Source organism: Wyeomyia smithii, chromosome 3 (genome assembly GCF_029784165.1).
Source record: "Wyeomyia smithii strain HCP4-BCI-WySm-NY-G18 chromosome 3, ASM2978416v1, whole genome shotgun sequence".
Taxonomy (NCBI): Eukaryota; Metazoa; Arthropoda; class Insecta; order Diptera; family Culicidae; genus Wyeomyia; species Wyeomyia smithii.
In genome coordinates, this window is record NC_073696.1 from 138,616,891 (window position 1) to 138,633,781 (window position 16,891).

Genomic DNA, 16,891 nt, shown 5'->3' on the forward strand with positions numbered 1-16,891 from the left:
TCGGTTCGTGTCGCTTTTCGCGTCTATTATGGCATAGGCCTAATGGGAAAGTTGTATCATTATTGTCGGTAATATTACAGAGATGCGATTGCGTAAATCCGATTTTGAATTGAACAATTGTTCTTTTGACACTTATTTTTTGCAGAGGTTATAGCTTTCGGTACCAATAGCAGTTTAGTGACAGCCTCAGCGGTAGATGCAGATGCAGCCGGTACTACCCTGAGGCCGATGTGGAAGTAAAAGGAAGCAGCACGGCGAAACAGTTCGGGTTATGCTTAGACGCGCGTCATTTTTCGTTGTTGAAATTCCCCACATGAAACGACGCCCTTTCGTATGATAGCGGCGGTATTAGCGGTAGATGCATTTGCCAACACTTCCTCCAGTAAAGCCGTGTCTAGTTGTCAATGTGAAAACACCTTTCTTTCTTCTTATTGTGTTTGACCGTGCGCCTTAGTCCTCACTGTCCAGGTAACACAGAGATGTAAGATAAACACTACATCCTATGATAAATTGAACAATTGTCCTTATAAGGACAACAAATGAATTAATGAAAATTTAATTTGAAGTAGAATACTTCTCTCAGGAAGTTCGGCTACATAGGGATGTGAAATGAAAATCTTAAACTGAAAAAAATGAGAAAAATTTCAATTGCTAATAAATCGGTTAGTTTTCGATGGATTTCCTTCGTTTTTGCAGCAATCGATTAGAAAATCTAAGATTCCTACCAAATGCATGAAATTGCAATTTTATCATTCGAACTATTGCACTATTGAAAATTCTTAAGCCTTGTCAAAACACGAAATTCGACCTCTGATTGGTCGTTATACCGCACTTTCCCAAGCACGGCCGGCAGAGTTATGGACCTAGTAAATTGGGAATGCATCATTTGGCCTATATAAGAGCTTCATCAGATAATAAACAGACATCTCATCGGATATTAAATTGAACAACTGAAATTCGAAGAACACAAATGAATATTTGAAGTATTAATATTTTCTCGTTTTGCGCTATAATCCAAATTTAATTATCTTCATCTACATGCGTACTCTGACTATTATTACGTGTTTGCGTCGCTTAGTGTTTGGCTACGGTCATGCAGAACGTAAATAACGGCGCGATACGATTCGGCAAGACGAAATGTGTTGAAATGTATAGCTCTAGTTCGCCTTAAAAAGAGCTGTACATTTCACCACGGTAAGGCGAATCGCATCGCGCCGTCATTCGCGTTCTGCATAACCGTAGCCTTTGCTCCGTTCCCGTTTAATGATGTCGTATTCAATGTGCATATTACAATTCGGCAGCACTCCAACTTCTCATTTGCACAAAATTTAAAAATATTCAATGAACTTCGTTCAAAATATCAAACAAAAAGAAATTACAATACTGCCAATGAATGGTCAACGTTTATTTACGTATATATATATATATATATATATATATATATATATATATATATATATATATATATATATATATATATATATATATATATATATATATATATATATATATATATATATATATATATATATATATATATATATATATATATATATATAATATATATATTCGTATTTACGTATATATATATATAATATATATATTCTTAAATGTCTATTAACTTTTTATCTCACAATCACAAAATGTTCCAAAATGTTTGTTTTTTAATTTTACTTTTCTAATTTTAGTTTTTAAATAGTTTATTTGACACGGCACGATACAATTTATGTTTAACTGAGCCAAGTACATTTTTTTTAAATTCTAAATTAGCAGGGAAAAGAGAGAGGCCTTTTCTTTATTCTCGCGGCCGACTACGAGCTAGTGGGGATTTAAGGTGAGAGGAGGGGAGTTACAATTTTGATTTTAACTATATTGAGTTATACGATTTATTTATTTGTACATGGCTAGGCAGTGATGTTCTATTTGAGCAGTTTGGACTGAGGTGTCTGCGTGAACATAAAGATGCCGAGTCTTCGTTTGAGTGTCTCCAGCTTAGTGTATCATCTTCTTTCAGCGTGTAGCGGGAATGGTAATCTAACAAATAGATAAAAGAGTTTCATATTTTAATACCAGCGTGTTTTATGAACACGTATAGCTGTGTCATGTACTGGAGATCACCGCTTCCCAGAATGTCTCTAACGGGTACGTTCGGTTGTTTTCCTCGGGCCCGAAGGGAATCTATAAGCTCAGACCTAACACCACAGTATTCGGTACACGACCAAACAACATGCTCGATGTCATGGTAGCCATCGCCACAAACGCAGTGATTACTGTCTACAAGCCCTATACGAAAGAGATGCGTGTTTAACGTATAGTGATTGGACATAAGTCTGGACATCACGCGAATGAAGTCCCGACCTACATCCAACCCCTTGAACCATGCTTTCGTCGATACCTTAGGAAAAATGGAATGTAGCCACCGTCCCAGTTCATCTGAGTTCCATGATGATTGCCAACTGTTGAGTGTTCTCTGACGCAAAATGCTATAAAATTCATCATAGGCAATTGGTCTTTCAGAAATATCGCCGTCAATAGCACCCACCTTAGCTAAAGAGTCAGCCTTTTCGTTACCCGGAATCGAGCAATGAGAAGGGACCCACGCTAAGGTAACCCGGTAATTTTTATCTGTTAAAGCACTTAAAAACCGCCGTATTTTCCCCAGGAAATACGGGGTGTGCTTCACAGTCTTCATTGATCGCAGAGCCTCAATGGCACTGAGACTATCTGTGAAGATGAAGTAGTGGTCTATGGGTAGGGTTTCGATGATTCCAAGAGAGTACTGAATAGCAGCAAGTTCTGCGACGTAAACGGAAGCAGGAGCATCGAGTTTGTAGGAGGCGGTAAAATTTTCGTGGAAAACACCGAAGCCAGTGGACTCATCTAGATTAGATCCGTCAGTGAAAAACCTTTTATAACCAACTAACATAACTAACATGTTTAAACTTATTGGAAAAAATCTTAGGGATCTCTTGGGGTCGCAATTGATCCGGTATACCAGACATGTCTTGTTTCATGGTGGTGTCGAAGAATATAGCATTATTAGAAGTAGCTAAAAGTGCGACATTGGAGGAATCGTATGAAGAAGGATTAATATCTTGAGCCATATAGTCAAAATATAAAGTCATAAATCTGGATTGAGATTGAAGGTCGAACAACCTCTCGAAATTTTCAATTACTAATGGGTTCATAACTGTGCATCGAATTAGCAACCGGTAAGAGAGATTCCAAAAACGATGTTTCAACGGAAGAATACCCGCTAACACTTCAAGACTCATCGTATGGGTCGACTGCATGCAACCCAAGGCAATACGCAAACAACGATATTGTATTCTCTCTAACTTTATAATGTGCGTGTTCGCGGCGGAGCGAAAGCAGAAACAGCCGTACTCAAGAATTGACAATATCGTTGTTTGGTATAACCTTAGAAGGTCTCCTGGGTGAGCACCCCACCAAGTTCCGGTAATCGTACGAAGAAAATTAATCCTCTGTTGGCATTTTTGTGTCAGATACCTAATATGACAAGCCCAGGTGCATTTGGAGTCGAACCAGACCCCGAGATATTTAGCGACTAAAACCTGAGAGATCGTTTTACCCGTTAGTAGGAGCTGCAGCTGAGCTGGGTTATGCTTCCTAGAAAAAACGACCAGCTCAGTTTTCTCCGGAGAGAATTCGATACCCAGCTTAAGAGCCCACTCAGACAAATTGTCTAAGGTATCTTGCAATGGTCCTTGCAGATCGCTAGCCTTGCCACCAGTAATGGATACAACGCTATCGTCTGCAAGTTGCCTTAGCGTGCATGAATTTGCAAGACATTCATCGATGTCATTGACGTAAAAATTATATAAGAGAGGACTTAAACATGAGCCCTGGGGGAGGCCCATGTAACTAATTCGGGAAGTTGTCGAATCGCCATGTGAGAAATACATATGCTTTTCTGACAACAAATTGAGCAAAAAGTTATTCAAATTTGGTGAAAGTCCCTGCGAATGAAGTTTCGCGCTTAAAACTTCTACAGAGACAGAGTCAAAAGCCCTCTTAATATCCATGAACGCAGAAGCCATTTGCTCTTTTCGAGCAAAAGCTAGTTGAATTTCAGTAGAAAGCAACGCTAGGCAATCGTTCGTCCCTTTGCCCCGGCGAAAGCCAAATTGAGTATCTGAAAGTAACCCGTTTGTTTCGACCCATTTGTCTAACCGTAAGAGGATTATTTTCTCCATTAATTTCCGGAGGCAAGAGAGCATCGCAATCGGCCTATATGAATTGTGATCAGAGGCAGGTTTCCCGGGTTTCCGAATAGCAATGACTTTTACCTCCCTCCAGTCATGCGGAACAATATTTAGCTCAAGAAACTTGTTGAACAAATTCAACAAGCGTCTTTTTGCAGAGTCGGGTAGATTCTTCAACAGGTTGAATTTTATTCTATCTAACCCTGGAGCCTTATTGTTGCACGACAGGAGAGCCATTGAAAATTCCAACATCGAAAATGGAGGCTCTTCCGTAGTTACTAATAACGCGTCGCGAAAGGTTTTCTGTTCCGGTACAGAGTCTGGACAGACCTTTTTGGCAAAATCGAGTATCCAGCGATCTGAATACTCCTCGCTTTCATTCGAAACGTCACGGTTCCGCATGCGCCTGGCGGTATCCCAAAGAGTGCTCATCGCTGTTTCCCTGGACAACGCGTTTACGAACCGCCGCCAGTACCCGCGTTTTTTCGCCTTTACTAAGCTCTTCATCTGCCTGCCCAGTGCCTCGTACTTTCGAAGCAGGTTGACAGTGCCGTACTCCCGGTAGTCCTTATACGCCGCGGACCTTCGCGCGTACAGCTCAGAGCACTCTTTGTCCCACCATTTGTTGGGAGGGCGCTGTCTAATCGTTACCCCGGGTATCGGTTTCGTCTGAGCTTGAGTCGCGGCGTCGATTATCAAGCCAGCTAAGAACGCGTATTCTTCCTCCGGAGGAAGTTCCTCGTGAGTCTCGATAGATTGCGCTATAATAGACTCATAACACTTCCAATCAATATTACGTGTAAGGTCGTATGAAATATTGATTGGGTTCGGGGGAGTTGAACCATTAGCAATTGATATAACGATTGGAAGATGATCACTACCGTGGGGATCGTTGATTACTTTCCACCGGCAATCTAACGCTAGTGATGTCGAGCAAAGGGATAGGTCAAGCACGCTTTCACGTGCTGGAGGATTAGGTACACGTGTCGCTTCCCCAGTATTCAAAACTGTCATATTGAAGTTGTCGATCAAGTTACAGATTAAAGAAGATCGGTTGTCGTCGTACAGCGACCCCCATAGCGAACAGTGAGAATTAAAATCTCCCAATATCAAAAAAGGCGCGGGAAGCAACTCTGCTATATCCGTGAGATGCTTCTGTTCAATCCGCGCGGATAGAGGCATATATAACGAAACAAGGCATAGGTCTTTTCCATTCATATTCGTTTGAATGGCAACGACTTCAATATTCGAGATCGAGGGGAGGTCGATTCGGAAGAAGGAATAGCACTTTTTAATCCCTAAAAGTACCCCTCCACCGTGTGAGTCTCGATCTCGACGAATAATGTTAAAATCGTGGAAATTGAGTTGATCGTTTGAATTGAGAAAGGTTTCACAGAGCGCAAATGCGTCACAATTGTATGTATTTATTAAATGAGAAAATAGCTCGAATTTGGGAATGATACTTCTGCAATTCCACTGTAATACAGTGATAAAATTCCTAACCTCTTTCGCCGTATTAGTCATCGAAAGATATGATAGCTGAAATGAGGGGCCAAGTTGCTGCTAGTTGCATCAAAAAGGTTTTCACTGTAGGAAGAAGGGCAAGAAGAATATTTTGTAGGGGATCTGGTATGTTGAATGTTTTAAATATCCAGTCCACAATATCAGAAAATTTATGATATTTTATGATTTTATATTTTATCTTCTGATCGAGAAATGGGTGCACGAGGGGTTTTTGGTGCCCCAGGAAGCGGTGGGTACTCCTGGTTTGATTTAAAATTAAAACCGAGAGGTACTTGCTTCGGTTTTTCTTCACCGCTTCCTTTTTGTGTTGGCTTATTGGTCATTCCGCTAGGGGTTATCTTGCGACCTTTGCGAGAAAGATTAGGAGAGTTGATCATTCTCCTCTTCCTAGATCCTTCTGGCATGGCATAAGAACACCCTTCGACGGGATCGTCAGATGTACCCTCATCGGTTGGCAAAAAGGAAAAGATGTTTCCTGTCGAGGGTGGCTCAGCACTCTTCAGCATTTCTGCGAAAGAGCGCTTTGATCGTTCCTTGAGGGAACGCTTTATTTTTTCCTCGCGCTGTTTGTACGCGGGACACGCCGAAAGGTCATGCCGAGTTCCCTCGCAGTAAAGACACTTTTCAGTATCCTCACTGCAAGCGGTCTCAGCATGATTGCCTCCGCACTTGCTGCAGCGTGCCTTGTTGCAGCAGTAGGTGGCTGTATGACCTAACTGCTTGCAGTTTTGGCAATGCATGACCCGCGGTACGAACAGGCGTACAGGCATACGAACCCTGTCCAAAGAGATGTAGTTCGGCAGTGCGGATCCGGCGAATGTTACACGGAAGGAATCCGAAGGGAAGAATTTTTTCTTCCCTTCTTCGATGGATACTGAATGCAATTGCTTGACATCCAGTATCTTTACATCTTGAATCAGGGAGTTCTTGAAGCAGCCAACCCCGTGACGCAAAATGTCATCGACCGTGAGGCTTCCTTCGGTAACCGCACCGTCGATCTCCACGTCCTTGGCAGGGATGTACACGCGGTACTCTCTCGTGAAGAGCTCGTAGCTAGCAATTGCGTTTGCTTGCTTCAAGCTACTCACAACAACTCGCAGTTTGTTCGGTCTAACCTTTGTAATTTCGGTTACGTCCGAAAACTGTTTTGCCAGGTCCTTGCCGATTTGAATTATATTTAGAGGCTTCTTTATGGGCCTGAAGTAAACTACGAACGGACCTTTCGAAGCATCTGGGTAAGCTTTCACCCGTGTTGCCGGTACCCTTGGTACGGGGCTAGGTAGCGGGGAAGGTAGAGGGGAATTGATGGGGGAGATCTCAATCTCTTCCCCAGTTGTTTCCACATCCAGGAATAGTTGCACCTGCATGTCGTCCATTTTGCGGGAGCGTTACGCTCTACCGCACACAAACGATAAATATTCGAATGTGGGGGGGGGGTCAAGTAGTTGCTATTAAATTCTAAAAACAATTTTTCAAACTACAATGGATCAAAATAAAAAAAAAGGCAGTAATACTAATACTAATAACAATAGTAATAATAATAATAATAATAATAATAATAATAATAATAATAATAGTAATAATAATTATAATAATAACAATAATAATAATACTATTAATAATAATGATAAAAATTCTAAAGTGAATACTTCACCGAACGTCTAAGTCACGACCTCACGGCTGATAGTAGGATTAATCGAGCGTCTCCGCAGAACAAACAATGACGATCCAGCTTCGTGTTGTGACACAGTGGCCGTATCCTACACGCGACCTTGTAGATGCCACTTGTAGTTGACTTCCACTCGCTCGATCGTATGATGGTCCGTGCTGCTAGCGGGGTAACAGCGGTGCGGGAGAATTATTCTTGCTGATATATCAGCTGCGTATCGGATCACTGGCGGGGTAGCCTGCCCCTACCAGTGTGCAGAAGATGTTTCTGCCGATAAACTACCGGCTATTGTTATCGCGCAGCACAAGAACTAATCGACAAAAAAACACCCGTACGATAACTCGTGTATTGTTATTTTGCAAACTCAAACGGAGATGAACAATTTGCGTCTAATCGAGACGAAAGCAAAACAACGAATGACTTTTCTAATTTTACTTGTTACTAAATTTTTGGTTTCGGCACTTGCAATCATATCATTCGAGATGTTGATTCCGATACCAGATTTTTCGAATACGTCGCAAGTGATGGAGAATTTATGTTGATAAATAATATGGTTATAAGCCTGCTGCAATTAAAGTCTTGAAAACAATGAATACGTTTGCGTTGCGTTGATGTTTATTTATTTGTAACTGTCAAATTGCCGTAAACGTATCCATTGTGTTTAGGCCCTAACAGATGAAATAAATAAAAATAGCTTAAGAGGTTATTCATAAGACACGACCGTTAACGTAGAATTACGACAGCCTGTCTTATGTCAATGTATTTTTTGCAATAGGTTTGGGTATACACTCGATTAAGGTTAATTAATTTAATGGTGTGAAGTGATGAATTTAAGTGATAGTAATCAGAGCCTGACAAAGTCATTTTCAATTGACAGTTATCAGGTTATAGTGACGCTTTGACCAGTCGCTTTCAATTGGAAAGCATTTGTATCATTTTCGAGCAGTCTGTGAGTCATATGAGCACGCAATAGTTCAAGCGTACATCAATCGATACGTCCTCTCAAAACGCACATTAAATGCTCTGGCTTCCACCACAAATGTGTCAAAAGGATACCTCAACAGTTGCGTAATGAATAAATTGATAGAGATCTAAATTAGAATATGTATAATACACACAAAATCGTAGTGTTTCGGTAGACTTCGGTTTTGGGCAAACGATCAGTTTTGGGGCGCTCAAAAATCCGCTGGTTACTTTCGCGAGTCGGTGTGTATCAACGGCTCGTGCATCCCTAATCACCGTCAGCAACCGAAACAGCCAATAGCGAGCCTCGTTGCAGCAGAATTTACTGACGCTGGTGCCAGTAACGTGGAACCGAATGCATATGAATAAAACCAGAGTCGTCGTTAAATGCAAAATGTTTTAAACAAATCCAATGTCTTTTCAATTGTTATTCATTCGATGATGTTTTTGAATGACCGGATTCAGGATAGTGAATCGATCAGTTCATATTTGCATCAACCTAGTCAGTACCAAGATCATCAGTATTGATTATTTTGACAGCTGAAGGGCTTGAAAAGGAAAGCAATGATTTTCAATTGAACGCCGTGTGTGTGTTTGGGGCTTAAGAATGCGGAAAATCCGTTGGAAACGGAGTCTCAAGCATTCGAAAGTGGAAAATTTTCGTGATGCTCTCGATGTTTTAGATTTTTCAATTTGTACTCTCATGAATGATGTCTTAAGACGTAATTTCACGTCAAAAACACGGGTAATTTTTTTTGTTTAATGTATATATATTATCTTTTTCCAGAAAACATATTGCTTTGAAAGATGTTAATGTTCCCTCCTTGGATATAAATCAGGCAGATGTCACACCTTTCATTTCAACCTTACTTGGAATAGCAATACCTAGGAATAATTTTGGGAAGTTACCACAACAGTTTCTGAATATCTCAGACGTAGGTATTACACATTCTTTATTTCTATTTATAAATACACCGCCGTGCAATAGTCATTGGACTCCTTATATTTAAAGTGTCTAAACATTGAATTGTAGTTTGTTGGGAATGAGCAATGTTTTCTTTTCATTCTCCTGCAAAAAAATCGAATACTGCTTAAGTTGTCCGTAAATACGTATTTCGGTTATTACTTATAACTAGGGACAGTGGTAAATCGCGATTTCGCGAAAGCCGCGAATTCCGCGAGATTCAGCATCGGCCGCGAAATTTACAAAAACTCGCGAAATGCCGCGAAAACCAGCAACACGGACAAGTCTGCAGATTAATGGGCACCTTGATGGCAACGCACAGTGGTCGGAAAAGGCAATATGACGAACTTAATTCTTTTGTGCTTAAACGGTTGATGTTAGCCAAAAACAAAGTTCATAAGAATTGTTCACAAAAATATAACGGATATGTTGATAAGGAAATTTTTTGATCATGGCCTACTATCATAAAAATAAAAAATCTTACTTTTGATACAGCGAAGATACATGAATAGTTTCTTCAGCAAAGTTGTAGAACTTTTCAAAATATGAAACTTTGCAGAAGATATTAAATTTCTATGACGTCTATTTACTGAAATACAAAGCATTTTCGCTGTCAACCTCCTCAAATTGTTTTTCTAGCATAACTTTTTAAATATTGTTTTTTTCAAGAACATAATGTTCTAGACAATATGACCAACATAAAAACACAGGTTTCTTTCGAAGACAACATGTTGCTACAATCGTTCTATACTGAGCTAGAGCGTTTTTTATTAAATTATTTCCCAGATTTAAATGCGTATAGAGGAGAAAGAGGCAAACCGGTGCACATCATCGATTACTTTTTTAAAGCTTAGACCTTGTACTATAAGCTAGTTGAACTTTGATACTTGACAATTCATAAATGAATCAGTAGAGTGATGTTTTAGGTATGTATGTTTCTGGAGTTTTCTATACAAAAATGCACAAACTACCTGATTAACGAACGATGATTTGTGAATTTATGAAACAGATGACTCGCAATACTTTCAAAATTAGTGAGAACACTTCTTAGGTATATTTTGTTGTTGATAGGTGCATCCATCAGTCATTCAACGTGAGTAAAATGAACACATAACAGCAATGTTTATTGTTAATTAGGGTAGGAAACATATTTTCAGCAGCTTCAGGAGCCGCCTGTGTATTGAGACGAAACACTTGAAATCTGTAAGGTGAAATACGAACATGAGTATATCGATTTGTTCTCTATCCTTTTCTCTGTCAGCACTTGATTTCTGATTCTAAAACCGGTTTAGCAAACTTTAACAATGATCAATTGAAGTTCCCTATCGAGGGACGCTATTCCAATCACCCCGAACCTTTTAAGCAGTTTGCATCTGTTTTGCAGGGGATTTATTTCAGCACCCGAATAGCGCCTGAATAACTGCAATATTTTTCGTTTGAGTTTTTTCAAATTTTTTTCTGTTTTGAACGGAATTTTATGTATTAGTAAGAATGCTAGTCAAGGAAAGTTTTTGTTTCCATCATTCAAATTGTCCATATTGATCAAAATTCAGGAGATCGAGGCCCGTTTATTTCGACTGATTTGAATAGGCGCCGCTGCTTAAGCCGTTTCTTACCCTATTTATTTCATCTTCATCTGTCTCGTTTTCACTCTCTGTGAAAATTAATATGAGCTTAGCATCTTTTGAAAATTCTTGATGCTTCTTTCGCGGTTTGACCCGCAAGCCGGCAGTTACTGGATCTTAAGGAACCAATAGACGACGTATAAGATCACCGTTAGTAACAGTTCGTGAAATTTTTCGCGTGTGATTTAGCCTGAACCTTTTTATCACTTTGTTCAGTGACTCTTGCGCTTCTTCAGATAATTGGCCTGATGGAATATTGAAATGGTTAATAATGTCCGCACCGTGAAATAATATTTTTTGGTAAATTAAACCAAGGATATATGGACACCAACAAACGAGCAGTTTCCAAACAATAGTGTTTGAATTTTGATGCATTAATTTTCCGGCCAGATAAAATGTACTGTATTATTGTGGCGCAACGTTGAATTGCATGTAGATCATTTGTTGGTTTCCATATATCCTTGGTTTCACTTGCCAGCAACAGACCATATGTTATGTGTTCATTTTAATCACGTCGAATGACTGATGGATCCATAATGGATGCACCTATCAACAACTAAATATACCTAAGAAGTGTTCTCACTAATTTTGAAAGTATTGCGAGTCATCTGTTTCATAAATTCACAATCCATCGTTCGTTAATCAGGTAGTTTGTGTATTTTTGTATAGGAAACTCCAGAAACATACATACCTAAAACATCACTCTACTGATTCATTTATGAATTGTCAAGTATCAAAGTTCAACTAGCTTATAGTACAAGGTCTAAGCTTTAAAAAAAGTATTTGATGATGTGCACCGGTTTGCCTCTTTCTCCCCTATACGCATTTAAATCTGGGAAATAATTTAATGAAAAAACGCTCTAGCTCAGTATAGAACGATTGTAGCAACATGTTGTCTTCGAAAGAAACCTGTGTTTTAATGTTGGTCATATTGTCTAGAACATTATGTTCTTGAAAAAACAATATTTAAAAAGTTATGCTAGAAAAACTAAATTTGAGGAGGTTGACAGCGAAAATGCTTTGTATTTCAGTAAATAGACGTCATAGAAAAGTTTCATATTTTGAAAAGTTTTTTTTTTCTTCATCTATAATTTATTTGACACGGCACAAATACAATTTAATGTTTAACGGCGCCAATTATATCTGGTAGCTTACTTTCTAAAGTATCTTAATAACTAAAAGCAAATTTTTTATCCTCGCTGCCGACTACGAGCTGAAACTAAATCTAACTTAAAGCTAGAATGTTTTGCATTAAAAACACTGATTTGTTGTTTGATTTTACAATGATTTAACGCTAACGTAAGAACTAGCACAATAATCGCGAACATAGACGGAACACGACGAGTGATCAGACAAGACACTTATTGCTCTTACAGATATAAAAGGATAATATAATAATTACCTTTCGTCTACCGGTTTCGGGCTACATATTGCCCATCGACAGGACGAGATCCCATGTCCAACTGGTTAAAATTCTCGTACGTTATATCGCACGCGTCGAAGAGAGTGAGCTGGAGATTACTTTCTCCCCGTTGTCAAGTTAAAGAGGATTGAGTTGATCGGTGCATCGTCGTCGTTCATCAATGGTTGTTTGGCCGTCGCAATGTACATTGACTCCCAAGCATTGAGGAGACCAATTTTATTGATGCTTTTGATCAGACCCGCCTTATCCCAATCGATCTCGTGTTGGTTACTCACTGTATGTGTTGCTACACTGGATTCACTCGTTTTGTTCATTTCTACTGCTCTTCTATGCTCTTTAAGCCGCACTTTAACTTTTCTTCGTGTTTGCCCGATATATACCGCGTCGCAGTCTTTGCACGGTATTTTATAAATTCCAGCTTGTTCGTCTTGTGGAACTTTGTCCTTCCGGTTAACCAGAAGTTCACGTAAAGTGTTAACGCTTTTATGTGCAATATTTATTCCATATCTGCGGAGGGTATGCTTCAGTGGATTCGTGATGGTAGGGTAAAACGAGAGGCTGACTCTTCGAATCTCCTCATTTTCCGGTATTAAAGTGGTAGCGTCTCGTCTGTGTTTCTTTCTTTCGTGCTTACGGAGGATTTTGTCGACGAACTGTTTGTCGTACCCGTTCAATTCGGCTGCTTTATATATTGTTTCTTTTTCTGCTAAAAACTCTTGTTCTTCCATCGGTATGTTGAAGATGCGATGGGCCATGGAATGAAAAGCGGCCTGTTTTTGACCACCGAAATGGTTCGAGTCAGCTGTGATGTAACGATCTGTTAAAGTTGGCTTTCGATAGATTCCAAATTTTAGCTTATTGTTATCCTTCCGTGTAATAAGTAAATCAAGGAAAGGAAGTTTTCCTTCGACTTCTTTTTCAACCGTGAACTTGATTGTGGTGTGCCGTGAGTTAAGAAAGTCGAGAGTTTGTGTTAGCGTGCGTTCCTTCACCAAAGCAAAAATGTCATCCACATACCGTTTCCATATCCGAGGGAAGAGTTTATTTCCTTCAGCTTCAACCTCGAAATTGGACATGAAAATTTCGGCTAACAGTGGAGACAATTTACTACCCATACTTAGACCGAAGACCTGTTTATAAATTTTTCCTCTGAATATAAACAAATTTTGTTTCATACATAATTCGGCCACTCACATATAGGCCTCAATGTGATTTGGGGGGGCGCGGTAACGTTCTAGGTGTGTGCGCAAGTATTTTATGGCTTCATTCACAGGTACACTTGGGAACAGGGCAGTCACATCGAAGGATACTAGGATTTCCCCCCTACGGATTTCCAGATTCTCCACCTGCTTACCAAAAGTCCATAAAAACCCGTTAGCTATGCGTCCTATTTCGTCCAATATCTGCACACCCACTGAAAAAATGGCTGCATGGCTGGTAGATGAGCTGAGAAAGTACCCGGTGACACAGGGGAAAAGCGTAAAAAACTCCGTAGAATTGGTTAAGCAGGTGGAGAATCTGGAAATCCGTAGGGGGTAAATCCTAGTATCCTTCGATGTGACTGCCCTGTTCCCAAGTGTACCTGTGAATGAAGCCATAAAATACTTGCGCACACACCTAGAACGTTACCGCGCCCCCCCAAATCACATTAAGGCCTGAATTATGTATGAAACAAAATTTGTTTATGTTCAGAGGAAAAATTTATAAACAGGTCTTCGGTCTAAGTATGGGTAGTAAATTGTCTCCACTGTTAGCCGAAATTTTCATGTCCAATTTCGAGGTTGAAGCTGAAGGAAATAAACTCTTCCCTCGGATATGGAAACGGTATGTGGATGACATTTTTGCTTTGGTGAAGGAACGCACGCTAACACAAACTCTCGACTTTCTTAACTCACGGCACACCACAATCAAGTTCACGGTTGAAAAAGAAGTCGAAGGAAAACTTCCTTTCCTTGATTTACTTATTACACGGAAGGATAACAATAAGCTAAAATTTGGAATCTATCGAAAGCCAACTTCAACAGATCGTTACATCACAGCTGACTCCATGGCCCATCGCATCTTCAACATACCGATGGAAGAACAAGAGTTTTTAGCAGAAAAAAAAACAATATATAAAGCAGCCGAATTGAACGGGTACGACAAACAGTTCGTCGACAAAATCCTCCGTAAGCACGAAAGAAAGAAACACAGACGAGACGCCACCACTTTAATACCGGAAAATGAGGAGATTCGAAGAGTCAGCCTCACGTTTTACCCTACCAGCACGAATCCACTGAAGCATACCCTCCGCAGATATGGAATAAATATTGCACATAAAAGCGTTAACACTTTACGTGAACTTCTGGTTAACCTGAAGGACAAAGTTCCACAAGACGAACAAGCTGGAATTTATAAAATACCGTGCAAAGACTGCGACGCGGTATGTATCGGGCAAACACGAAAAAAAGTTAAAGTGCGGCTTAAAGAGCATAGAAGAGCAGTAGAAATGAACAAAACGAGTGAATCCAGTGTAGCAACACATACAGTGAGTAACCAACACGAGATCGATTGGGATAAGGCGGGTCTGATCAAAAGCATCAATAAAATTGGTCTCCTTAATGCTTGGGAGTCAATGTACATTGCGACGGCCAAACAACCATTGATGAACGACGACGATGCACCGATCAACTCAATTCTCTTCAACTTGACAACGGGGAGAAAGTAATCTCCAGCTCACTCTCTTCGACGCGTGCGATATAACGTACGAGAATTTTAACCAGTTGGACATGGGATCTCGTCCTGTCGATGGGCAATATGTAGCCCGAAACCGGTAGACGAAAGGTAATTATTATATTATCCATTTATATCTGTAAGAGCAATAAGTGTCTTGTCTGATCACTCGTCGTGTTCCGTCTGTGTTCGCGATTATTGTTGTTTGATGGTTTTCCATCGCCATAGGTAAGCAGCATATTGAATATGTTCCGCTGCTGGGCCAAGATATTACGGACTGGCATATTGGGTTGTCTCCCTCGGGACCTGAGAGTATCGTGCGGGTCTAGTTGCTGTTTCCGGATCCGGGGTCTTAACGTGTTCTTGTCGTTTGGTTGGATGTAGGCGGAAGGGAATAGGATTAAACTGGGGCGTGGATGGATTTCAGGAAAACGTATATAAGGGACATGTAGGATAGGTCACGGCTCGCCAAGACATCACGAACAGGTACAGCCGGCTGCCTACTTTCGGCCTCAAGGGAAGCTATTAATTTAGACCTGGCGTCACGGTGTACAGGGCATGACCAAACCACATGCTCTATGTCGTGATAACCCTCACCACAGGCACAGATACCACTTTCCCCGAGCCCAACACGACGGAGATGCGCGTCAAATCTATAGTGATTGGACATAAGCCGGGACATCACGCAAATGAAATCCCGACCTACATCCAACCCCTTGAACCACGGGTTCGCCGATACTTTGGGGATTATGGAATGTAACCACCTTCCCAATTCCCCTCTGGTCCAAGCATTTTGCCAACTGATGATCGTATTCTAACGTACAAGTGCGAAAAATTCATTAAAAGCAATTGGTCTTTCATAAATATCACCGTTTGTTGCGCCCACCTTAGCCAAAGAGTCCGCTTTCTCATTGCCCGGTATCGAGCAGTGAGAAGGGACCCACGCTAAGGTAATCAGAGAAGATTTTTCGGATAAAGCACTCAGATGTTCCCGTATTTTCCCCAGGAAATACGGAGAGTGCTTAACATCTTTCATCGATCGGAGAGCCTCAATGGAACTGAGACTGTCCGTAAAGATGAAATAATGGTCCGTGGGCATTTTTTCGATAATCCCTAGGGTGTACTTAATTGCAGCCAATTCTGCGACGTAAACAGAAGCAGGATTATCGAGCTTATGGGAGACGGTTAAATTGTTATTGAAAATACCGAAGCCAGTGGACCCATCAAGAAGTGATCCGTCAGTGTAGAACATATTGTTGCAGTTGACAACCCCAGGTGCCTTTAGAGTCGAACCAGATACCAAGATATTTGTGTACCAAAACCTGAGAAATCGTTTTACCCATTAATTGTGTTTGAAGCTGAGCAGGTTCATGCTTCCTAGAACAAACTGCTATCTCAGTCTTCTCCGGAAAGAATTCTATACCTAGCTGTAAAGCCCAAGCAGACAAATTGTCCAAGGTATCTTGCAATGGTCCTTGCAAATCGGCAGCTTTGGCTCCTGTAACAGAGATTACACTGTCGTCTGCAAGTTGTCTTATCGTGCATGAATTTGCCAGACTTCGTCGATGTCATTTACATAAAAGTTGTAAAGAAGGGGGCTTAAACATGAGCCCTGGGGAAGACCATGTAGCTAATGCGAAAAGTTGCCAAATCGCCGTGCGTAAAATGCATGTGCTTTTCGGACAACAAATTGTGCAAAAAATTGTTTAAAATTGGAAAAAATCCTTGTCGGTGAAGTTTGCCCGAAAGAATGTCAATAGAAACGGAATCAAAAGCCCCCTTAAT

The 16,891-nt window shown here is 40.4% G+C and overlaps 1 protein-coding gene across 5 annotated transcripts in view; it reads left to right on the forward strand.

Moving 5' to 3' along the window:
- Positions 1 to 16,891, forward strand: part of LOC129732029 (GPI ethanolamine phosphate transferase 1) — a 385,316-nt gene that overhangs the window by 167,648 nt on the left and 200,777 nt on the right. For all 5 annotated transcript variants that reach the window (XM_055692484.1, XM_055692483.1, XM_055692485.1 and 2 more), the window contains one exon: positions 9,170 to 9,317. In XM_055692484.1, the coding sequence (XP_055548459.1) occupies positions 9,170 to 9,317 (148 nt within the window). The remainder of the gene's footprint in view (positions 1 to 9,169; positions 9,318 to 16,891) is intronic.